This window comes from Carcharhinus amblyrhynchos, chromosome 34 (assembly GCF_965287045.1).
Source record: "Carcharhinus amblyrhynchos chromosome 34, sCarAmb.v2.hapA, whole genome shotgun sequence".
Classification (NCBI taxonomy): domain Eukaryota; kingdom Metazoa; phylum Chordata; class Chondrichthyes; order Carcharhiniformes; family Carcharhinidae; genus Carcharhinus; species Carcharhinus amblyrhynchos.
In genome coordinates this window covers 12657091-12682494 of record NC_137357.1, presented here as the reverse complement: position 1 = coordinate 12682494, position 25404 = coordinate 12657091, and the positions used below count along the sequence as shown (strand labels likewise).

The window sequence follows — 25404 nt, the reverse complement described above, 5'->3', positions numbered from 1 at the left end:
CATCCCTGGAACCACTCTCATGTTTTCACATACTTACTAAAGTGTGGCCCGCAGAACAGGATGCAATATCCCAGCTGAGTTTAAACATAACCTGCCTGCTTCTGGAAACTACATCCCTGTTAATGAAATCTAAGATTTTCTATGCTGCATTAACTGCCTTCTCAACATGGCCTGTCACGTTCAATGACACTCGCTACCTCATCCCCTGCACTCACAAGTCTTTAACCTCCTGCCGTTTACCTTTGTAATCCTCAACAACTCTGTCCTCCTGGTCTATTGTTAATGGGAAGGGAGTTGGAGCCCGAGGGGTGTAACCTCTGGGCTGGGGGACATTGCTGGGAGACGGGGGTCAGGTGGAGGGTATGACTTCTGGGCTGGGGTTGTTGCTGTGAGATGGAGGCCAGGCAGAGAGTGTAACATCTGAGCTGAGGGATGTTGCTGGGAGACGGGGTTCAGGTGAAGGGTGTGACCTCTGGGCTGAGGGATGTTGCTGGGAGACAGGGGTCAGGCAGAGGGTGTGACCTCTGTGCTGGGGGATGTTGCTGGGAGACAGGGGTCTGGCAGAGGGTGTGACCTCTGTGCTGGGGGATGTTGCTGGGAGATGGGGATCAGGCGGAGGGTGTGACTTCTGATCTGAGGGATGTTGCTGGGAGATGGGGGTCAGTCAGAGTGCAGAGGATGTGACCTCTGGGCTGAGGGACGTTGCTGGGAGACAGTGGAGGTCAGGCGAAGGGTGTGACCTCTGGGCTGAGGGACGTTGCTGGGAGACAGGGGTCAAGTGGAGAGTGTGACCTCTGGTCTGAGGCAGGGAGACAGGAGGGTCAGTCAGTGTCCCGAGGAATAGCTGACCCATGCTGCCTCTTCTGTTTCAGTGCTTCTCTTCCTCACAGCTATTTGCAGTTCACAATCTGAACAACAGCAGCCGGATCGACAGCGCTGCCTTCAGACACATCTGTCCCACCATTCTTCAACAGCTGGAGAGTGGAGCGGGTGCAGCTGAGAACCAGGAGAATGAGGAGGATGAGGAGACCCTGCTGTTGAAGCCCACCCTCTCGGAGGGTAAGTCCCCCTCCCTCACCAATGCCCACAGCTTATTAACTCTCAACAAACTGGGTGCAACTTTACAATATCTGAGAATCTGACCAACCGCTATGGCCGTCCCCTCACCCCTCTCCCACCAGCTCCCTCACCCATCACTGCCACTCTTTCTCTTCACCCCTCTCTCTCCCTTCACCCTCACCCCTCTCTCTCCCTTCACCCCTCACCCCCTCTCTCCCTTCACCCCTCACCCCTCACCCCTCTCTCTCCCTTCACCCCTCACCCCCTCTCTCCCTTCACCCCTCACCCTCTCTCTCCCTTCACCCTCACCCCTCTCCTCCCTTCACCCCTCACCCCTCTCTCTCCCTTCACCCCTCACCCCTCTCTCTCACTTCACCCTTCACCCCTCACCCCTCTCTCTCCCTTCACCCCTCACCCCTCTCTCTCCCTTCACCCCTCACCCCTCTCTCTCCCTTCACCCCTCACCCCTCTCTCTCACTTCACCCCTCCCCACCCCTCTCTCTCACTTCACCCCTCACCCCTCACCCCTCTCTCTCACTTCACCCCTCACCCCTCACCCCTCTCTCCCACTTCACCCTCACCCCTCCCCTCTTCTTCAACCCTCCCACCTCTCTCTCACTTCACCCCTCACCCCTCACCCCTCTCTCCTCACTTCACCCCTCACCCCTCTCTCTCACTTCACCCCTACCCCTCTCTCTCACTTCACCCCTCACCCCTCTCCTCCCTTCACCCCCTCACCCTCTCTCTCTCCCTTCACCCCTCACCCCTCTCCTCCCTTCACCCCTCAACCCCTCTCTCTCCCTTCACCCCTCACCCCTCTCTCTCCCTTCACCCCTCACCCCTCTCTCTCCCTTCACCCCTCACCCCTCTCTCTCCCTTCACCCCTCACCCCTCTCTCTCCCTTCACCCCTCACCCCTCTCTCTCCCTTCACCCCTCACCCCTCTCTCTCCCTTCACCCCTCACCCCTCTCTCTCCCTTCACCCCTCACCCCCTCTCTCTCCCTTCACCCCTCACCCCTCTCTCTCCCTTCACCCCTCACCCCTCTCTCTCCCTTCACCCCTCACCCCTCTCTCTCCCTTCACCCCTCACCCCTCTCTCTCCCTTCACCCCTCACCCCTCTCTCTCCCTTCACCCCTCACCCCTCTCTCTCCCTTCACCCCTCACCCCTCTCTCTCCCTTCACCCCTCACCCCTCACCCCTCACCCCTCTCTCTCCCTTCACCCCTCACCCCTCTCTCTCCCTTCACCCCTCACCCCTCACCCCTCACCCCTCTCTCTCCCTTCACCCCTCACCCCTCCTCTCCCCTCACCCCTCACCCCTCTCTCTCCCCTCACCCCTCTGTCTCTGTCTCTGTCTCCTGCTTACTCCTCCTCCTTCTCCTTGTCCTTCCCACCTCTGCCCTTCCTCTCCCCTTGTCTTTCCTTCTGGCCCTCTCCCCTCGCCCCTCCCCCCTCTCCTTTCAGACATGCCACCATCCTCTCCCCAATCTCCACCATTTCCCAGTTACTATCCAGTGGGTTCTCAGATGTATGAGAAAGTGATAATATTTGAAGGGAACAGTTGGTTGGTTAGTTCCACTCCGATGTGTGGACAGGACGGGGGCAGCAAGCTCCAAGTCTTGGGGTTCGAGTGGACCAGTAAACACGAGCGGACAATAAACAGTCTCGCCCTAAACACCCTCATCTCAGTGCTGTCTCCCCAACCAGAGCTCTCAATTCCTCTGGCATTTTGACCCAGCACACCCCCCAACCCTGTCTCTCTCTCTCTCTGCCCCCGCCTTTCTCTTCTCCCTATACCCCCCCTCTCTCTGCCCCCTCTCTCTCCCACTGCCCTGCTCTCTCTCTCTCTCTCTCTCTCTCACTCGCACTCTACCTCTCTCTCTCTGCCCCCCCGTCTCTCTCTTCCCCCCCCTCCTGCCTCTGTCTCTCTCTAACCCCCTCTTTCTGCCACTCTCTCTCTCGCGCTCTCTCTCTCTATACCTCTCCGTCTCCCTCACTGACCCCCCCTCCCTCTCCCTCTCTGCCCCCCCACCTCTCCCTCTCTTCCCCCCTCCCTCTCTGCCCCCCCTCCCTCTCCCTCTCTGTCCCCCTCTCCCTCTCCTTCTCTGCCCCCCTCTCCCTCTCCCTCTCTGCCCCCCTCTCCCTCTCCCAATCTGCCCCCCTCTCCTTCTCCCTCTCTGCCCCCCTCTCCTTCTCCCTCTCTGCCCCCCCTTCTCCCTCTCCTTCTCTGCCCCCCTCTCCCTCTCCCTCTCTGCCCCCCTCTCCCTCTCCCAATCTGCCCCCCTCTCCTTCTCCCTCTCCTGCCCCCCTTCTCCCTCTCCTGCTCCCTGTCTGCCCCCCTCTCCCTCTCTCTCTTGCTCCCCACTCTCTCTCTCTCTCTCTCTCTCTCTGCCCCTTTCTCTCTCTCCATCTCAATTGTCACCCTTGTGCTCTCTCTTTCTCCCTCTTTCCTTTTTCTCTGCCCTGCAATTCTTATTCTCCATCTCCTTCCTTATTCCTCCTTTCTCTAATGCCCCTCTGCCCTCTCCCTCCATTTCTCCTCTCTCCCCATCTCCTTGCTTCCTCTTTCTCTTTGTCTCTTAACTTGCTGGCTTTTAATATCCCTTCCCCACTTCTTTCCCTCTCCGCCTCATCTCTCTCTCTCTGTCTCCCTCTTCTTGCTTCTCTTTCTCCACTTTCTCTCTCCTGTTTTCTGCTCTCTCCCACACCTTTTCTCTATCTCCCTTTCTCTCAGTGCTGAGGGAGTGCTGGTCTGTCTGTCCGATGATGTGAAGCTGACAGTCTGTCAACCTTCTCACGTGGCTGTGAACCCACATTGGGAAATTTGTTGGGGGGGAATTGAAACTTTAAAGGAAAGTTTAACTGGGTCGTTGTCACATTTCTGCTTGTGGCATCGTGTTGTGCTGAGGTTGGCAGCTGTCTTTACATCAGTAATGACACTTCACGAAGCCAGGTCCTGGATTGTACTGCACTTTGAGATGTCCTTTGCAGTGTGTGTGTGTGTGAGGAGAGTCAGTGAAATGGCAGCGAAGCTGCATTTGGAATGTGTTTTGTAATAACAGTTGCACTGATCTGCTTTCCTGTCACAGTGTGGGGCTATGGTTTTTTCAGTGTGTCTCTGATAAACCTCAGCTCACTGATTGGAGTCACTATCACCCTGTGCCAGCGAAAGCCTTTCTTCCACAGGATCCTGACATTCTTTGTTGCCTTGGCGATTGGTACATTGTTTTCCACTGCCATCTTCCAGCTGATTCCAGAGGTGTAGTACAAACTCCCTCCCCCATAACCCCTATCGCCCAAACTCCAGTCCCCTGCTGGAGGCCTGCTGGTATTCATGGGAAAAATAATCGATTTACTGTTGGACTTTGTCTTAATGGTTACTTCAACACTCTGGGACAATTCACCGTGTGTCTGTCTCTGACATTTCTGATCACAACGTAATCTGCAGAACAATAGCCAAAAGTCTGGAACCCTCACCTCTCTAAACGAATCTTTTCGATAATAGGGATCTAGATCTGAATAAATAGGTTTGGCATTCAGCTGGCTGTTACTTTGTTTGGAAATCCTCAGGGACATTGTCTCATATTAGATTTTATCTTGGCCGTAACCAATCAGATAAGGGTCAGGCTTGGACCCGGGGAAGGAGGTGTAATCTCATTGACACTCCACCCGGGCGGAAGTTTACCAGCGGCATGGTTGCACAGTGGTTAGCACTGCTGCTTCACAGCGCCAGGGACCCGGGCTCAATTTCTGGCCTTGGGTCACTGTCTGTGTGGAATTGGCATGTTCTCCCTGTGTCTGTGTGGGATTCCTCCGGGTTCTCCAATTTCCTCTCACACTCCAAAAGACGTGCAAGTGAGGTGCATTAGCCCTGCTAAACTGCCCCTTAGTGTCACAGGATGTAAGTTAGGGTGATTAGTGGGGCAAATACACGGGGGTTATAGGGATTGGGGCTGGGCGGGATTGTTGTCAGTGCAGGCTCGATGGGCCAAATGGCCTCCTTCCACACTGGGGATTCCATGATTTTATAAAAACTGCTGCAACTCTCTGTAGGTTGGGCGTCTTGTAGGCCAGCAGTTCTGGAGTTGAGGTTTACAATAAAATAGCCTGAATTTAAAGACCAGTGCAAGGTGATTCTTCCACCATAACCACTTGTGAGTAACACTCACTGGACTGTGGTGATTGAAGATTGAACACAGTGTAACACTGAGAAACACTGCCAGAACCAGATGCTCTTTTACACCTCGGAAAATAACGCACCCATTGAGGAAGGAAATAAAACTGGGGAAGCGAAGGAACAGTGGATAATCCAGAGACCCAGAGTCATGCTCTGGGGACCCGGGTTCAAATCCCATCACAGCAAATAGTGAAATTTGAATTGAATAAAAATCTGAAATTAAGAATCTACTGATGACCATGAAACCATTGTTGATTGTTGGAAAAACCCATCTGGTTCACCAATGTTCTTTAGGGAAGGAAATCTGCCATCCTTACCTGGTCTGGCCTTACCTCCAGAGCCACAGCAACCTGGTTGATTCTTACAAAATGCCCTCTGAAGTGGCCAAGCGAACCACTCAGATGAAGGGCAGTTGGGGATGGGCGATAAATGGGCCCGGCCAGTGACACTCATGTCCCATGAATGAATAACAAAAGCTGATGGGTCATCTCCTCAGTCACCCAACCAATGGAATGGTGTCCCAGAGTAGCTCCAGTTGTGAAACCAACAGGTCCATTCACATCTGTGAGAAGGGCTAGAATGTAAATCTTATTGTAAAGGCTTAAGAATTGGCGGGGGGGGGCAGTGGGTGGGTGGAGAGTGTGGTATTAGGGTGTTCAGGACTGTAAGTGTTAATGTGGATCTGGGGAAACAGCCACATTCTGCTACAGAGAGTCACATCAAAATAATGTAGTGAGGGTGAGTCTCCCATTTATATGGTTATGTGTTATTAATAAGTTGTTATTTCTAACCATTCATGAGACAATATAAAACCGTACCACACCCTCGATCTGTAAAGGAGGGAGTGAGGGTTGCAGTATTCAGTGGACAGGTTGGGCTTTAACCAGGACGGTGAAACCCAGTTCCTCAAGAGTGTTGAGGTTTTTTTGCGAAGACATTTACAACATTTGTCTCACTGAGTTTTACTTTGTCCAGGAGTCTCAGCTTCACTTTGTAAACCAGGTGTCACTGACCAAGGATCATTGGCAGAGTTTGCAAATACAGCAGGTGAACATCCCGAAAATCCAGCATTGGCTTTCGCTCAATCTCAGCCAGCAATTGGACAAGCTCAGCCAGCAATTGGACAAGCTCAGCCACAAGAGATCCCCAGCTGAGCTGCCCCCTCTCCAATGGGACCAGTCTGGGCTGGGGAACCACCATCTTTATGTATTTTCCCTGTGGAGCAGGCTCGTGGGGCCAGATGGCCGACTCCTGCTCCTGGTTCTTATGTTCCTCCGTGATGGGAGACTGTCTGACAAAGTGCTGAGTCCTCTTCCCCAGGCAGTCCATGTCAAGATCCAGGCTGATAGCTTCCATCCTTTCATTCTCATTGGAGGCCTGGAGGGTTCACGCTGTCAACCTCCATTGGCTCGACACCATCACCTTGGTCAGTGTGAGCAGCAGCTTAGACTTGGCAAACTGAAACCCAGTGACAGTTCCATTGTGACTCTACCCTGATAAGGCTGGTGTGATTTCTCGAATAACACATCCCTCGTTTAGAATTGAGCCAGGAATACACAGTCACTCCAATTGGGTTAAGAGTGACACTGAGGCTAAGAGGATTAAATTATGAGGAGCACAGACTAGACTGGTATCCTCATTCAGACACGGTTTACTGAGTGATGCAATTGAGGCCATTAAACTGATTAAAGGAAGTGATGGGAAGAAGGGTTCCATCGCAAATTTCAGACAAAAATTGACAGATTCTTGTTGAGTGGGGGATACGAATCCAAGGCCAAGACAGTTATAAGCAGTTAATATAGCGGGCTTTGTCTGAATCAGCTTAAGCTGCTGAATGGTCTCTTCCTGTTTTACTGATTGGATCTTCCAGAAAAAGGCAAAGTGGCAGAGCCTGTGCAATTTTCAGTGACGCCACAGAGAAATGTTATTCCAGAAATCACTCCGAGGTGCTAAAAGATACTGCTTGCCTTTCTGAAAGATCAGATTGCTTGATTTGGACCTGATCTGATGACAAGGCCTTCTGGAACTAATTGATGAATTAAAAAGATTTCCTTTTGTCTTCTTTCTCCTCTGTTCTGTCTGTGTGCCTCTGGCCTCCTCCTGTGTAATTCTTTCCCCCAACTTCCCTCCTGATCTGGACCCCTCACCCTGTTACTCTACTCACCTGCTGCCTGTCGGTCGGACAGTCTGGGGTTATGGTTTTCTTTGTGTGACCGTCATCTCTCTCTGCTCCCTGGTGGGGGCTAGTGTGGTCCCGTTCATGAGGAAAAACTTTTACAAGCGAGTGCTGCTGTACTTCATCGCCCTGGCGATTGGCACCCTGTACTCTAATGCCCTCTTTCAGCTCATCCCAGAGGTATTGTAATTCATTTTAATTCACTAACCGACTGTCGGTGCGCCATGGAGTGTGTGTTCAGGTCCGCGTTCTGTTCAGCTTCAGTCTTTATACCAAGGCTGCAGTATTCGCCTTTCTAGATTCAGCCCAGCCCTCGTCTCTTACCCGAGTTCCTCGGTCTTCCCTGAGATAACAAGATAAAAGTGCCCATTAAAGTCCACTTGAGTAACACCTCCCCACTTAGGATAAATCATTTGCCTAAATTGCCCCCTCAGTGTCAGGGGAAATAGGTGGGGTTATGGGAAGAGGCCCTGGGTGTGATTGTGGTGGGTGCAGAATCGATGGGCCAACTGGCCTCCTTCTGTCCTGTAGGGATTCTGTTCTATGATTGATGGGATCAGCACCTCCTGCAAAGCTTCAGACATGGACAGAAAGGAATTGGCCTTCTGCTTAAACAAAGCAAAATTCAGGCTATCAGGTCACACAAGGCCAATCTGGTGATCCAGGCTGGAGTGACAGTGACCTGACACAAGCAGGGTAACGGTCAACTCTGGCTCAGTGTCTGGAGAATATTTACAGAGTTCAGGAGGACCAAGACAGACCTGGTGAAATAGGTAGATGCAGGATGGTTTCACTGCCTTATGAGGCCATTCAACTATCGTGTCTGTATCAGCTCATTAAATGAGCAATGCACCCAGTGCAAAGACACAGGGAGAGGTGATGGCCTAGTGGTGTTGTTGCTGGACGAGTCATTCAGATATTCAGCTAATGTCCTGGGGATCCCAGGTTCGAATCCCACCACAGCAGATAGTGGACTTTGAATTCAATTTGAAAAAAAATCTGGAATTAAGAATTTACTGATGACCATGAAACCATTGTCGATTGTTGGAAAAACCCATCTGGTTCACTAACATCCTTGAGGGAAGGAAATCTGCCGTCCTTATCTGGTCTGGCCTACATGTGACTCCAGAGCTGCAGCAATGTGGTTGACTCTCAGCTGCCCTCCAGGGGCTACTAGGGATGGGCCATAAATGCTGGCCAGCCAGCGATGCCCGGGTCCTGTTAACAAATTTTAAAAAAAGCAGATCCAATTTAACACTGGGAAATGCCAATCAAAATACTTTGGCAGGAAGATTGAGGAGAAAGGATTGTCAGTGGGTGCAAGAATGGAGAGGTTTGGAAACACAAATCCTTGAAGGTGGCAGGACAAAGTGAGAAGATTGTTTCAGAAAAAGCTTCTTGACCCACAGAGTGGTAGAGAATGTGGAAAACAGTACCTCAGTCCAGAGATGTATGGGTTAGGTGGATTGGCCATGCTAAATTGCTCCTTAGTGTCCAAAGATGTGCGGGTTAGGTGGACAAAAGCAAGGCGGTGCTGCTAAACCTTAACGAAACACTGATTAAGCCGCAGCTGGGGTGTTGTGACCAGTTTAAGAGCTGATCTTTAGGAAGGATGTCAGAGCCATGGAGAGGGCAGAGAGCAGATTGAGCAGAGTGGTCCCAGATCCAGGAACTGGGGAAGAGGGAGGCTGAGTGGAGCTTCGAGTCCTCAAGCAGTAGAAGACATTTCGGATTCAGTAAGATGCCAATCAATCATTGAGTTTGAGGGACAGTAGAAGGCTAAGCCCCCTCTCCATGCACATTGAATGAGAGATTGGTTTCGCTGTATTAATATCTGTCCATTCTCCCTGATTGCTTGTTTGAGTTTGTTGTGAAAGATCCCTACTTCTGATGGTCTCTGTTGCTGTGAGTGGTTTTGATTCCAGATGTGATTGAGATTACTCCAGATGACCGCTTGGGATCAGGTCATGTTCCTCCTTGATCGATTTTAGGAAATTCACAGCCCAAAGCAGGAAGGGGACCCTAGTTGTGTTTGATCTGTGTGTGCACCATCTTCACACCTGGAGCAATGTGGGAAAAGTTAATTATTTAATTCCCTCCGCCCAATCCCTCCATTTTCAGGAGAATGGGCAGCATGGTAGCACAGTGGTTAGGACTGCTGCCTCTCAGCTCCAGGGACCTGGGTTTGATTCCCGGCTTGGGTCACTGTCTGTGTGGAGTTTGCACGTTCTCCCCATGTCTCCGTGGGTTTCCCCCTGTGTGTGTGTGTGTGTGTGTATCTGTGCATGTGTGGACAGTGTGTGTATCTATGCATGTGTGGACAGTGTGTGTATCTGTGCATGTGTGGACAGTGTGTGTATCTGTGCATGTGTGGACAGTGTGTGTGTGTGTGCACATGTGGACACTGTGCGTGCTTATGTGTGTGTATCTGAGCGCATGTGGCCACTGAGTGCATGTGTGTGTGTGCATGTGGGCACTGTGCACACGTGTATCTGTGTGCGTGTGGACACGATGCGTGTGTGTATCCGTGCACATGTGGATACCATGCATGTGTGTATCTGTGCGTGTATGGATACTGTGCATGTATGTATCTGTGCGCATGTGGACACTGTGTGCGTGCACGTATCTGTGCATGTGTGGACTCTGTGCGTGTGTGCATGTGGACGCTGTGCGTGTGTGGACACTGTACATGTGTGTATCTGTGCGCGGGCGGACACTGCGTGTGTGTCTTTGTGTGCATATGGACACTGTGTGCGTGTGTGTATTTGTGAATGTGTGGACACAGTGCGTGTGTGTATCTGTGCGCATGTGGACATTAAGTGCATGTGTGTATCTGTGCACTTGTGGATACTGTGCATGCACGTGTGTATATCTATGTGTGTGTGGACACTGTGTGTTGCCACAACTGGCTGCAGTGCTGCTGGGGTCTGGGTCGCTCTAACACTCTGATGTGTTCCCCTTACTCAGGCCTTTGGCTTTGACCCGAAGGAAGCTGATTACGTGTCGAAGTCAGTGGTGGTGTTCGGGGGCTTTTACTTGTTCTTCTTCACGGAGAGAATCCTGAAAATGGTGCTGAAACCCAAAGAGAAGGTATGGCAGTGATCATCCTCACAGACTGACGGAATAAAACTACTGGAGGAACAAGTCATTAACTAAATGTGATTGTTCTGGAGGGGGTGCAGAGGAGATTCACCAGGATGCTGTCTGGGATGGAACGTTTGAGTTATGAGTGGAGGTTGTGTAGGCTTAGGTTCTTTTTGTCAGAGCAGAGAAGGCTGAGGGGGTGACCTGACTGACGTGTGCAAGATTGAGAGCTATGGACAGAGTGGATAAGGAGCAGCTGGTCCCCTAAGTTGAAGGGTCAGTCACAAGGGGGCAGAGGTTCAAGGTGAGATTGAGTGGGGAATCTGAGGAAAATCTTTTTTTACCCAGAGGGTGGTGACGGTCTGGAATGCATTGTCTGGAGGGTGGTGGAGGCGAGTTGTCTCGTATCCTTTAGAAAGTATCTGGATGAAACTTGGCACATCGTAACATTCAGAGCAATGGGCCAAGTGCTGGCAGATGGGAATTGGTGGGAGTTCAGGTAGTTCTAATGTGTGAGTGCAGACCTGGTGGACCGAAGAGCCTCTTCTGCGCTGTGTGATTCTATGATGCCTCCTTTAGACGCAACAATGGCAAAAATCACCTGCTGATAAAATAGAAACTGTCGTTTTTTTTTTCCTTTGTCCCATGGATTGTGGAATTGTTAATGACACGGTTCACAAGCTGAGCTCAACTATAAAAACAGGAAGTTGTTGGTATTTCTGCACAGAGTTCGAATGGCTGGGTGGAGACTGGGTCTGTATCCTAACCATCTCCTCACTGTTTCTTGTATTCAGCGATGAGACTGTGAGGTTCCAATCCTAAACCTACATCAATCACAGCTCTGACTTTCAGCCCTTATTCCATTGCTGAATGTAACAGGAACTCGGGAGGAACATCTGTATTCAGAGAGCGAGAGTGTGGAACTCACTCACACAGGGAGTTCTGGTGAATTTGAACAGATGAATTGAAAGGGACTTGATGGATTGAGTTATAAGGAGAGGTTGGAGAGACTGAGACTTTTCTCTCTGGAGTGTAGGAGGCTGAGGGGTGATCTTACAGAGGTCTATAAAATAATGAGGGGCACAGATCAGCTAGATGGTCAATATTTTTTCCCAAAGGTAGGGGAGTCTAAAACTACAGGGCATAGGTTTAAGGTGAGAGGGGAGAGATAGAAAAGTGTACAGAGGGGCAATTTTTTCACATACAGGGTGGTGAGTGTCTGGAACAAGCTGCCAGAGGTAGTAGTAGAGACGGAGACAATTTTGTCTTTTAAAAAGCATTTAGACAGTGGCATGGGTAAGATGGGTGGAGAGTGATATGGGCCAAATGCAGGCAATTGGGACTAGCTTTGGGTTTCAAAAAAAAGGGCGGCATGGACAAGTTGGACCAAAGGGCCTTTTTCCATGCTGTAAACCTCAATGACTGTAAGAGAAAGTGTGATTTGGACAGGCTGAGTGTGTGGGTATCTGCATGACAGACACAATATAATGTGGATAAATGTGAAGTTATCCACTTTGGTATCAATTATAGGAAGACAGATTATTACTCAAATGGGTATAGATTGAGAGAATTGGATACTCAACGAGACCTTGGTGTCCTCGTGCGTCAGTCGCTAAAGTAAGCACACAGGTACAGCAGGCAGGAGAGAAGGCAAATGGTATGTTGGCCTTCACATCAAGAGGATTTGAGTTTAGGGATAGGGATGTTTTGCTGCAATTGTATAGGGTGTTGATGAGGCCACACTTGGAGTATTGTGTGCAGTTTTGGTGTCCTTATCTGAGGAAGAATGTCCTTGCTGTCGAGGGAGTACAGCAAAGGTTTACCAGACTGATTCCTGCAATGGCAGGTCTGTTATATGAGGAGAGACTAAGTCAGTTAGGGTTATATTCACTGGAGTTTAGAAGAGTGAAAGGGGAAGCTCATAGAAACTTATAAAATTCTAACACAGTAGATTCAGAAAGAATGTTCCAAATGATGGGGGAGTGTCCAGAACCAGGGGTCATAGTTTGAGGATAAGAGGTAAACCTTGTAGAACACAGGTAAGGAGAAATTTCTTCACTCAGAGGGTGGTGAATTTGTGGGATTAACTATCACAGCATGTCGTTGAGGACAAAAGATGATCTGATTTTGAGAAGAAATTAGACAGAGGTCTTGGGGCTAAAGCGATCGAGGGATATGCAGGGGGAAGAAGGGTTCAGCATAGTGAATTTGACGATCTGCCATGGTCAGAATGAATGGCGGAACAGGGTCAAAGGGCCGAATGGCCTCCTCCTGCTTCTAGTTTCTGTGTTTCTCTGATGTTGATCCTGACATTGTCAGTTCTTTGCTACGTTATATTATTTTGATTTGATTTATTTTTGTCATGCGCACTAACATACAGTGAAAAGTATTGTTTCTTGTACAGTAAAGGGTGCAGCAAGGAACGTGTCTGTGTCTGGGTCTTTATACATCGCTCAACATTACACTGACCTGACGTCATGTGTGTTCTTCCAACAGTGTGTGGGCGGTGCACTGTGCTCAGCCCCACATTAACTCTGTATGTGCCAGACTTTGTCACTGCACAAAGGCTTGTTGAGTTGTTGTGATGAGGGAGGGGAGGGAGTCTGCAGTTAAACACTCGCACGTGCCTGTTGGGCCATTAGGCCTGTTTCCGTGCTGGTCTTTTGTTTGTATAAAGGTTAAACACATATTCCGGGTACTCCCAGCCTGTTATCCACTGACTCGGACTCTGTCAGCTCATGGCTAGGCTCTCTCCCCGATCACTATCCTACCCTCCAGTATCAGGGTGACCCGTTTAATGCAGACACAGCCTGGGAAACGGTGCAAACACGACTGACAAAAAGCAATTTCTCTGATTGAAGAAGGGGCTGGATCCAGACCACACTCACTACCGAACTCAGCATTACGGCAGCAAGATGGACCAGGACGATGGAGTAATGGACAAACTACAAAATGGAGATCTGAGTCACACTCCATCCAGCCACAGTGAGGAGACCGACCAGAGAACTTTGACTGAAGACTCCGAGAGAGAACCCGCCATCACTGGGGCCATGTCAGTGCAGGTGGGTGAGGAGAGCAAGGGAGGCCACAGGTCCCCTGGGCAGCCTGTAACCCTCAGCTGGAGCAGGAGCAATAGTAAACCTGTTCCCAGCTTTCTCTACCTGTAGATACAGTAATATTAAACCTGTACCCAGCTTTATCGACCTGTAGGTACAGTAATATTAAACCTGTTTCCAGCTTCATAGATCTGCATAAACAGTGATATTAAACCTGTACCCAGCTTTATCTACCTGTCGATACAATTAAATTAAACCTGTATCCAGCTTTATCCACCTGTAGATACAGTAATATTAAACCTGTACCCAGCTTTATCTATTTGTAGATGCGGTAATATTAAACCTGTACCCAGCTTTATCTACCTCTGGGTACAATAATATTAAATCTGTACCCAGCCTTATCCGCCTGTAGGTACAGCAATATTAAACCTGTATTGACACCGCCAGATTCTCTGTTCTTTCCCTCGGTCATCCATTATTGGATTAGCAATGCTCTGTGTTGGAGGGAGGGATACTGGGCCAGGATGAGATTGGTAGTTGAATATTGGATTTGTGTAAAGTGTTCCTTGTCTCTGTCTGAGCAGGATCTGCAGAGGGCTGCGGGGGGACCTTGTTACTGGCTGAAGGGGAGTCGTTACTCTGACATTGGTACTCTGGCCTGGATGATCACTCTGAGTGACGGACTGCACAACTTCATCGATGGCCTTGCAATCGGAGCTTCCTTCACTGTCTCGGTCTTCCAGGGAATCAGTACCTCCATAGCAATCCTTTGTGAGGAATTCCCCCATGAGCTCGGTGAGTGCATCCCCCTCATCCTGAGTGGGCTGGAGGGGGGAGTGTGATCTGAGTGCTGGGTGGGGGGGTGGTACCTCTAGTTATCTGCATTTTGGCGTTGTGTGTCATGATGGGCTATTTAACCATGGGGATATGACCAATAAGACAAGGGCAAGCGCTGACACATGGAGCCCTTGGGGGTTGGGGTGAGATGGTCAGGGGTCTGTACAGCTCGTCCTTCTCACTGATCATAGAGGTTTACAGCATGGGAACAGGCCATTCGGCCCAACTTGTTCATGCTGCCCTTTTTTATAAACCCTAAGCTAATCCCAATTACCCACATTTGGCCCATATCCCTCTATACCCCTCATACCCATGTAACAGTCTAAATGCTTTTTAAAAGACAAAATTGTACCCGCCTCTACTACTACCTCTGGCAGCTTATTCCAGACACTCACCACCCTCTGTGTGGAAAAAATTGCCCTTCTAGACGCTTGTGTATCTATCCCCTCTCACCTTAAACCTATGTCCTCTAGTTTTAGACTCCCCTACCTTTGGGAAAAGATATTGACGATCTACCTTATCTATGCCCCTCATTATTGTATAGACTTCTATAAGATCACCCCTCAGCCTCCTACGTTCCAGACAAAAAAGTCCCAGTCTATCCATCCTCTCCTCATAACTCAAGCCATCAAGTTCCCGGAGCATTCTCGTAAATCTTTTCTGCACTCTTTCTAGTTTAATAATATCCTTTCTATAATAGGGTGACCAGAATTGTACGCAGTATTCCAAGTGTGGCTTCACCAATGTCTTGTACAACTTCAACAATACGTCCCAACTCCTGGATTTAATGTTATGACTAAGCATGCTTCATCACTCTATCCACCTGTGACTCCACTTTCAAGGAGCTCTGAACCTGTGCCCCTGAAATCTCTTTGTTCTGGAACTCTCCCCAATGCCCAACCATTAACTGAGTAAGTCCTGTACCCAAGACTTGCATCTTTAAATGCCTGTGGATCCTGTCTGTCAAAATACTTTCCAACAACTTAGCCACCACAGATATGAGGCTCACTGGCTTATAGTTCCCTGCAGCACTTTTTGAACAAACCCTCCAATCTTCAGGCATCTCATCTGTGACTATTGATGATTCAAATATCTCTGACAGGGGACCTGCAATTTCCTCCCTAGCCTCCCACAATATCCTGGGATACACTTCGTCAGATCCCGGGGATTTATCTATCTTGATGTGCTTTAGGAACTTCGAGCACCTCCTTCTCTGTAATATGTACACTCCTCAAGACATCACTGTTTAATTACCCAAGTTCTCTAACATCAATGCTTTTCTCAACAGTAAATACTGATGAGAAATATTCATTTAGGATCTCACCCATCTCTTGTGGATCAGCACATCGATGAACTTGTTGATCCTGAAGGGTCTTCACACAAGGAGTGGTTAAGATCTGGAAAATGCTGGCCAAGATGTCGTGGAGGCAGGTTCAACTGAGGCGATTGAGAGGAAATTAGACTGTTCGCTACAAAAGCAGAATGTGTATTTCAACATGGAGAAAGTGGGAGAATGGCACACATTGAGATGGTCCTCTGGAAAGCTAGCACAGACAGGATGGGCCAAATGGCTTCCTCCACAGAACAATTCTGAGATTCTGTGAAACTCTGGAAACAGTTTGTCACCAAGTTAGCTGTGGAGTTATTTGAGCACATGACCAAACGCTCAATCAAAAGTGAAGATTTGAAGGTGTGTCGTAAAGGAGGAGTTAGAGGTAGAGAAGGGAGAGGTTTAGAGAGAGAATTGCAGAGTTCAAGCTGCAGGTAGCTGAAAGCAAGGCCATCAACGCTAGAGAGGCTGAATAGTGGATACCCAAGAGGCCAGAATGGGAGGGGTACAGATAATTCAGGAGGTTATGGAGCTGGAGGAGGTTATGGAGGAGCAGGGAACCTCCTTCTGTGCAAACAACGGGAAGAACTTAAAACGGAGCGCTGATTTTGGTGAGTAACCTCGCTCTCACTGCTTCTTCCTGTCCTCCCCACCTTGTCCCTTTTTAACCACCGTCCTTTCCTTTTCCTCCTCTCGTCTCCCCACCTGGTTACACCATCCTACCCTTCCCCCACTCCTCTCCTCACCCCGCTTACACCATCCTACCCTTCCCCCACTCCTCTCCTCACCCCGCTTACACCATCCTACCCTTCCCCCACTCCTCTCCTCACCCCGCTTACACCATCCTACCCTTCCCCTTCCTCCTCTCCCCCCTTCCTCCTCTCCCCCCTTCCTCCTCTCCCCCCCCTTCCTCCTCTTCCCCCCTTCCTCCTCTTCCCCCCTTCCTCCTCTTCCCCCCTTCCTCCTCTTCCCCCCTTCCTCCTCTTCCCCCCTTCCTCCTCTTCCCCCTTCCTCCTCTTCCCCCCTTCCTCCTCTTCCCCCCTTCCTCCTCTTCCCCCCTTCCTCCTCTTCCCCCCTTCCTCCTCTTCCCCCCTTCCTCCTCTTCCCCCCTTCCTCCTCTTCCCCCCTTCCTCCTCTTCCCCCCTTCCTCCTCTTCCCCCCTTCCTCCTCTTCCCCCCTTCCTCCTCTTCCCCCCTTCCTCCTCTTCCCCCCTTTACACCATCCTACCCTTCCCCCACTCCTCTCCTCACCCCGCTTACACCATCCTACCCTTCCCCCACTCCTCTCCTCACCCCGCTTACACCATCCTACCCTTCCCCCACTCCTCTCCTCACCCCGCTTACACCATCCTACCCTTCCCCTTCCTCCTCTCCCCCCTTCCTCCTCTCCCCCCTTCCTCCTCTTCCCCCCTTCCTCCTCTTCCCCCCTTCCTCCTCTTCCCCCCTTCCTCCTCTTCCCCCCTTCCTCCTCTTCCCCCCTTCCTCCTCTTCCCCCCTTCCTCCTCTTCCCCCCTTCCTCCTCTTCCCCCCTTCCTCCTCTTCCCCCCTTCCTCCTCTTCCCCCCTTCCTCCTCTTCCCCCCTTCCTCCTCTTCCCCCCTTCCTCCTCTTCCCCCCTTCCTCCTCTTCCCCCCTTCCTCCTCTTCCCCCCTTCCTCCTCTTCCCCCCTTCCTCCTCTTCCCCCCTTCCTCCTCTTCCCCCCTTCCTCCTCTTCCCCCCTTCCTCCTCTTCCCCCCTTCCTCCTCTTCCCCCCTTCCTCCTCTTCCCCCCTTCCTCCTCTTCCCCCCTTCCTCCTCTTCCCCCCTTCCTCCTCTTCCCCCCTTCCTCCTCTTCCCCCCTTCCTCCTCTTCCCCCCTTCCTCCTCTTCCCCCCTTCCTCCTCTTCCCCCCTTCCTCCTCTCCCCAGTTACACTATCCGACCCTTTACCCTTTCCCCTCTCCACTCTCCTTTCCCCGCCCTAGTGACACGGCCTGCTCCCGCCCCGGTGACATGGCCTGCTCCCCTCCCCAGTTACACCATTCTTCCTTTTCCCCCCCTCCTTTCCCCACCCCGGTAACGCTGTCTGCTCCCTGCCCTGGTTACACCGCGGCACTGCAAAGTCTGGTTGATTGGGCCTGATCTCTCTCTCCCTCTCTCTTCCTTGCCCGCCACCCCCCCGCAGGTGACTTTGTAATCTTACTGAATGCTGGTATGAGCCTCCAACAGGCTCTCTTCTTCAACTTCCTGTCAGCTTGCTGCTGCTACCTGGGCCTGGCCTTTGGCATCCTCGCTGGGAGCCACTTCTCTGCCAACTGGATCTTTGCCCTGGCTGGTGGGATGTTCCTCTATATCGCACTGGCAGATATGGTAAGTAAAGAACTGCTTGCTGGGCCATTTCTTGATTCACAAGACAGAGATAGATAAATAGGTTCTTGATTAATAAGGGGATCAGGGGTTATGGGGATGAGAAAAATATCAGCCACAATTGAATGGTGGAGCAGACTCAATGGGCCGAGTGGCCTAATTCTGCTTCTGCGTCTTATGGTCTTATTTCAGAGCAACTGAAAGTCTGGATTCCTGAGTAAGCAGAGCAGATTTCCTGCCTTGAAGGGCATTTCACAACAATCTGGTGGTTTCAGACCCACCAGTTTTTAAGTTGAATCCGACAGTCCAGATGCATTTAATTAAATTTCCCTAACTGTCGGGTGGGATTTGAACTCCTAGCTCCAGAATTGTCCAATCGTACACAGAAACAATAGGGATAGGAATGTAGGGGGAATGCTAAGTAAGTTTGGAGATGACAGCAAGACTGGTCGGGTGGTTAATAGTGAAAGAAACGGTTGTAGGTTACAGAGAGATATAAGCAGGTTGGTCAGATGGGCAGAGCAGTGGCAGATGGTATTTAGCCCTGTTAAGTGCGAGGTGATGCACTTTGGAAGAGGTAACAAGACAAGGAAATATTGAATGAATGGCAGGACACTGGGTAGCTCAGAGGAACCAATGGATCTTCGGGTAATTATTCACAGATCCTACAGAGCACAAGATTAGGACAGTTAAGAGGGCAAATGGGACATTATACAGAGCGTTGGAGTACTTTATGGCATTCTGGTCACCTCACAGTAAAAAGTCTGACAACACCAGGTTTTAGTCCAACCGATTTATTTGATAGTAAACTCACAAGCTTTCGAGGGGACTCCCTCTTCGTCAGGTGAATGGGGAGTTCTGGCCTCGGACACAGCTCTGTCCAAGGCCAGAACTCTCCATTCACCTGACGAAGAGGGAGTCCCCTCGAAAGCTTGTGAGTTTACTATCAAATAAATCGGTTGGACTAAAACCTGGTGTTGTCAGACTTTTTACTGTGGGGTGACCAGTCCAACGCTGGCACATCCACATCATCACCTCACTGTCGGCAGGATGTGATCGCACTAGAGAGGGTGCAGAGGAGATTCACCAGGATGTGGAGTGTTTGAGCTCTAAGAAGAGGCTGCACGGGCTTGGATTGTTTTCTCTAGAGCAGAGAAGGCTGAGGGAGGACGTGATTGAGGTGTATAAGATTATGAGGGGTAGGGACAGGGTGAGCATGGGCAGCTGTTCCCCTGGGTTGAGGGGCCAATCACATGGGGGCAAAGTTTTAGGGTGAGGGGCAGATTGAGAGGGGATTTGAGAAAAAAACGCTTTTCATTCAGAGGGTGGTGGGAATCTGGAGAGCACTGCCTGGGAAGGAGTGGAGGCTGGAAACCTTTTTTAAAAAAAAAAATTTGAATGAGCACTTGAAACATTAGAACACTTAAGGAGATGGGAATAGTTCAGGAAAACAGAATTAGTGTGACTTTAGTGGTAGATATTGTCGGTGCAGACTCGATGGGCTGAAGGGCCTCTTCTGCACTATATGATTCTAGTCAGATAAACTGGTGTCCTTTGAATGCACGAAATGCGATGGGGATTGGGAGAAGGGTGTTTATACAGAAGGTTGTGAGTCTATGGAACTCACTCCCAGAGTTAGTGTTTGAAGAAGAGACCAGAGCAACTTTTAACTGGTTTAAATAGCCAGCTGTTTAAAAGAAATGGGGATAAAGGAACATTGGAGCAGAGTGGCTACAATGGGTTCAGGTTAAACACCAACACAGAATGTGTGTCTCTGTTGAGTGGTCCCTCAGCGTCACTGCACATGGGCTGATTTACAGCAGCCAGCCTGTAATTGTACGGTCCAATTCTCTCATCCTCCAGCTGAGATGAATTTAGTGAATGCATTGGAAGAAGATTGTGTTTCAGAAGGTTCAGTAAGGTGATTTACTGTCTCACCCTCTCTCTCTCTCTCTCTCTCTCTCCCCCCTTTCTCTCTCCACCCCCCTCAACAGTTCCCGGAGATGAACGAGGTGAGCAAAGGAGAGGATGGAGAGGAGTCCACCTCGCTGCTGGTTTTTGGAATCCAAAACGCAGGCCTGTTGACTGGATTTGCAATCATGCTCCTCCTCACCATGTACTCAGGCTCTATCCAAATCGGGTAGCCTTCCAGCCTTCGAGGTAATGGACATCTGAAGCCAAGGCAGCTCACAATGCGGCCAGTCCAACTGAGCCAGTATTTGAGGGGACATACAGAACTGTGAACACTGTCTGAACCTGTTTATGGCCAGAACAAAGGTGGCCTTTCATTTAGGAACGTGCTCTTTGCAAAATATAATCTTCTTAGGTTGGTTAGCAACAAGTTTTATTCCAGCTCACTTGCAGTCCAGGAACTTTCTGAGAGTAGGGTTTAGAACACAAGTAGAGATTTTCTTGCAGAATCAGTGTTATGTCTCAATCAGAGATCAGCGATAAGCATTCCAAGCCTGGATGAGGGAACAGGAATAATGCACACACCCAAAACTCATTGTGGACATTGGAGTTGGAACTGGCAAGAGTGCCTCCCCGGCACCCCCCCCCCCCCAACAACTCCCCGCATCCATGTTCTGGTGAAGAGTTTGAAGAGTGCTGACGCTTGTCAGAGTGACTCCCAGTCAGATTTGATGATTTGAAGCAATTCTGTTCACTCATCGTGCCAGGGGCTTCCTGCAGTGTATTTTCTCCCTCCCTTCCCACTCTGGCTCACTCACTCAGAGGGAACGCTCTCAGCCAATCAGTGACAGACCAACAGGAGTCACTATCCCAGGAGTGAGTTGTGGTGTTGAGATGAAACCTCTGCTTTGTCCTGTTGGGCGGGAGAAGGGGACATTGAGTAGGAACGCTGCTGCTTTCACCCAGGACACAATCCTTCCAAACACTTCCACTGTAAATTCCTGTCCTTCCTCAGTCAAACTGCCTTTGTAACCTTGTCACATAGTGATGGAGCTGCTACATTGTCACTACTGGTGACAGGATGGACCTGTAGTCTGACGTTTACATACACTGCTCCCATAAGAAATTTGGGGCAGAGACCTGATCATCGAATCTGTAAGTCAGAGAGAAGTCTCTCAGGTTAAAATGAGCACAATCTGATCCCAGCCTCCCTCTTCACCCTCTGACCTGATGTAGATCTCAGTCGCTCGTGTGAACCTCCTGCCAGGACAAATTGATTGACTGAAGCCCCGGCCAAGATGAACAGATTGGAATTGGGGGCGGGGGGATGGTCATGGGTTAGGGAGCTTCCGAGTGCCTGGGGAGGGGTCAGGGCTGGGGGCATTACTCTTTCCAGAACTTCCTCAGGATATCCAGTGAAATGTACCACAACAGTGTCTCAAACAAGGTGTTTCTTCAACACTTTGCTCATCGATTGTCCTTATTCAAGTTCAGATATGATTTGTAAGTGACGTGAAAATATTTGGTTATCACCGTTTACTGGTTCTACATAGTGTTGTATTCAGAGAGTAGGTCCTCTGTGGCCGTGTGCTCTGTGTAGAGAGAGAGAGAGAGAGATGATGAAGAGAATGGAGAAAGTTGGGTAGGTGTAATGGCTGTGTGGAAAGGTGTCTGATGTAGGGATTGATGCTCCATAGTGATTAGTTAGTCTGTGATGTCTGCTTGAAGTGATAACCCCATTTGCCCCAGTGTTCACCTTCTCGCTGTGTTCTGTAAGGAGTGAAAGTGATTGAGTTAGTCTGTGTCAAGTTGACCAATTTCCAATGAACAAGAAACCAAACCCTCTCATGGAGTCATAAAAGTTTACAGCATGGAAACAGGGCCTTTGGCCCAACCTGATATCCCTTTGCTGTTGGACTGAACCAAATGTGGGACAAAGGGTGAGACTTGAATGGATTATTTCCAGTCAAAAGGTCAACAGGCATGTTACTGGAACACGCTCAAAGCTGACATTAAGACTTCATTTTACTACAGAAGAACATCAATTTCTATTGGGCTAAAGTTCCAGGAAAAGAGATCGGGATTCAAACCCACTTCACCATTGAAGGATTTTTTTTTCTCTTCAATGTTTGGACAGTGGCCCATTTGGAGATATCTTGTGGCAGGGCAGACAGTTCCCCTGCAAGGTGGCACAGTGGATTCCCAGCAGATTCAGGCCTCCACACCCTGAGTAAAGGTTTTCTGGAAGATCGGATCAGGAGGTGCCATCCGCCAGTCAGGAAGGTCGATGCCAGTGGGACCCACTAACTCCAACCCTCACCTTTTCTGGAATGATCCCTGGGTTCAAGCAGCCTTCGCTGGTTCGGAGGCTCTGTCAGAATCTGACATTTAGATACACGGGTCTGGTTGCAAAAACTGTAGTTAGGTGAGTCGTGTGATATGCTGTGCGTTCACAGTGACCTCATACCAAAATGATGCGTTTGCTATACTGACAATGGACAATGATGTAAATTATTAATTATGGGACAAGTTGAGTTACAACTTGGAGATAATTTGAATAAAGGTGAGCTGATTGGTTGACTTGGAATCATGGATTAATTGTGATAATATCTATCCTGCCCAGTCCCCTGCCCTTCCCCTGCAGTTTCTGTCCCATTCCCTTCGGAAAGTTACTATTGATCAGCCATGAGCAGAATGAATGGTGGAGCAGGCTCAAAGGACTGAATGGCCTCCTCCTTCTCCTATTTTCTTTGTTTCTATGAATCTGCTTCCACCGTCCTTTCACACAGTGCATTCCCGATCACAGTAACTCATTACAGATACAAGTATTGTGTCAAACGTTCACAACCTGTGTCTGTTTGGTTAATTACCCTGCTGCCTTTGGGAATAGTCACTGTTTATCTAATCCATCCAAACCCCGCATCAATTTCAAATGCTTCTGTCCATTCTTCAATTCTTTGGGGTGTGAGAGCTGCATTATTGGCTATCCCTTATTGCTGGAGAAAGTGACAGTGAGCCAGGACAACTGCACTTCATCCCAGCTCCTCTGCTCTCCACGTTAACAGGAGGGGTGGTAGACATGTTGTCAAGTGGCATTTAGTCAGCAAGATCCTGCTCGCCATGACACAGCCTTGACTTTGCCAGGGCCACACTGCCTCTGACTCCATTACAGCCTTAGTCCAATGATGGAGCAAAGAGCTGAACTCCAGCAATGAGGTGAGAGTGATAGCCCTTGACATCAAGGTAGCATTGGACTGAGTGTGGTACCAAGTAGCTCTGGTAAAACTGACCATCTCCAACAAGAGAGAATCTAACCATTGCCCCTTGATATTCATGGCATTATCATCACTGAATCTCCCACTGTCAACATCCTGGAGGTTACTACTGACTAGAAACTTAACTGACCACCACATAAACACAGTGGCTACAAGAACAAGTCAGAGGCCGGGAACCCTGCAGTGAATAACTCACCTTCTGACTCCCTCAAAGCCTATCCTACATCGACAAGGCACAAATCAGGAGTGTGGTGAAATACTCTCCACTTGCCTGGGTGGGTGCAGCTCTAACAACACTCAAGAAGCTCAACACTGTTCACAAGATCACTGCAGCAACTCACCAAGGCTGCTTGGATAACACCTTCCAAACCTCTAACACCTGGCAGGACAACAGCCACTGCTGAATGGGAATACCAACAAGGTCTCCCCATGACATACTGTCCTGACTGTCCCTTCCTTCAGCAACGCTGGGTCCAAATCCTAGAACTCCCTCCCTAACAGCACTGTGGGTGGAACTACACCACAGAGGCTGCAAGAAGATAGCTCACCACACTTTCTCAAGGGGCAATATAAGATGGTGGCTGAGACAGCGACACCCACATTCCAAGTATGAATATTTTAAACATTCCAGTAAGTCTCTCTTGCGCCCTCTCCAGAACCTTGATATCCTTCCCAAAGCCTAGCTCTCTAGGAGTAGTGACTGAGAAAGCTCTTAAATAACTTGCGTTCTTTTGTGCTCTATGCAGCTATTTAAACACCAAGATTCTCGAAACATTTTAACAGATTAATCAGTTGATCTGCTTCCAAGATTTCAATCTCTTGTTGTTGTTTCAGATGACGTACTTTTGGCAGAACCTATCTCTGGTACGGACAGGGGACGATAGAAAATGGTTCCTCCCCTTTCTCTACTTCACAGATCAAGGGCAGTAAATTGAAAAGTTCAGTGAAATACTTTAACCCTGAATAACAGTTCACAGCAGACAAATTACAGATTCTTTCCTGAAGACATATATTTATTACTCAGTATCCCAACTGTATTCATAACTAAAGCACGCACTCACCCAGACACAGAGTCAAGAAGAGATGATGATTAGAAATGAGGCAGTGTGCACATGTCCTTAAAAGACAGAAACTCAGAGTCACACTTGCTTCTTGAGAGATTGAGTCTGAACTGTTGCCTGCCTGTGATATGCTAAAATCAGAATCTGCAGCTCAATGGAGACTGATTTGTGGTGGTTTACAGTGTGTGGAAGTAGATTCTTCCCATTCCAATTGAGATGCAGTTAAATCCCCTCAATGCAAACCTGATGTACATGCACAGACAGATAGGTAAAGGATAACATTAACCGCCCTGTCTGTTCATGGTTCTCGGACAGAATCACAGAGTCACTCTGTTCCTATGCTGATTTGGATCTTTCGAGAATTTGACTATCTGCCTTTAATCAGAGTTCTGGTTTCTGTCTGCAACTCTGTAATGTGCTGGTGCAGCCACACCTGGAGTATTGTGTACAGTTCTGGTCTCCTTACTTGAGAAAGGATATACTGGCACTGGAGGGGGTGCAGAGGAGATTCACTAGGTTGATTCCGGAGTTCAGAGGATTGGCTTATGAGGAGAGACTGAGTAGACCGGGGCTATACTCGTTGGAATGCAGAAGAATGGGGGGAAATGTTATAGAAACAGAAGATTATGAAAGGAATAGATAAGATCAAAGCAAGGAAGTTGTTTCCACTGGCGGGTGAAACTAGAACTAGGGAGCATAGCCTCAAAAACAGGGGGAGCAGATTTAGGACTGAGTTGAGGAAGAACTTCTTCGCACAAAGGGTTGTGAATCTGTGGAATTCCCTGCCCAGTGAAGCAGTTGAGACTACTTCATTGAATGTTTTTACGACAAGGACAGATAAATTTTTGAACAGTAAAGGAATTAAAGATTATGGTGAGCGGGCGGGTAAGTGGAGCTGAGTCCACAAAAAGGTCAGCCATGATCTTATTGAATGGCGAAGCATGCTCGAGGGGCCAGATGGTTCCTCTTGCTCCTAGTTCTTGTGTGACCGGAGGATCTGTTTTTACACTCGCCTCATGAATGACCTATGCAGAGTGAGGCACTGACACTGAGCAGATTTGGTTTTACCCATTAATGTATCACTGCAAGAGAAAAATA

General features: G+C 49.3%; 1 protein-coding gene across 9 annotated transcripts in view; it reads left to right on the top strand.

Moving 5' to 3' along the window:
* Positions 1–20609, top strand: part of slc39a14 (solute carrier family 39 member 14) — a 41635-nt gene extending 21026 nt beyond the window's left edge. For 7 of the 9 annotated variants that reach the window (XM_080217278.1, XM_080217277.1, XM_080217280.1 and 4 more), the window contains exons 5-11: positions 873–1059; positions 4149–4318; positions 10380–10502; positions 13358–13558; positions 14137–14347; positions 17878–18062; positions 20054–20609. In XM_080217278.1, the coding sequence (XP_080073404.1) occupies positions 873–1059; positions 4149–4318; positions 10380–10502; positions 13358–13558; positions 14137–14347; positions 17878–18062; positions 20054–20203 (1227 nt within the window). In that variant the 3' untranslated portion in view covers positions 20204–20609. Of the gene's footprint in view, positions 1–872; positions 1060–4148; positions 4319–7422; positions 7593–10379; positions 10503–13357; positions 13559–14136; positions 14348–17877; positions 18063–20053 lie in introns of all 9 variants that reach the window. The other 2 variants (XM_080217279.1, XM_080217283.1) reach the window with 2 other exon arrangements.
* Positions 20610–25404: the final 4795 nt, after the last annotated feature.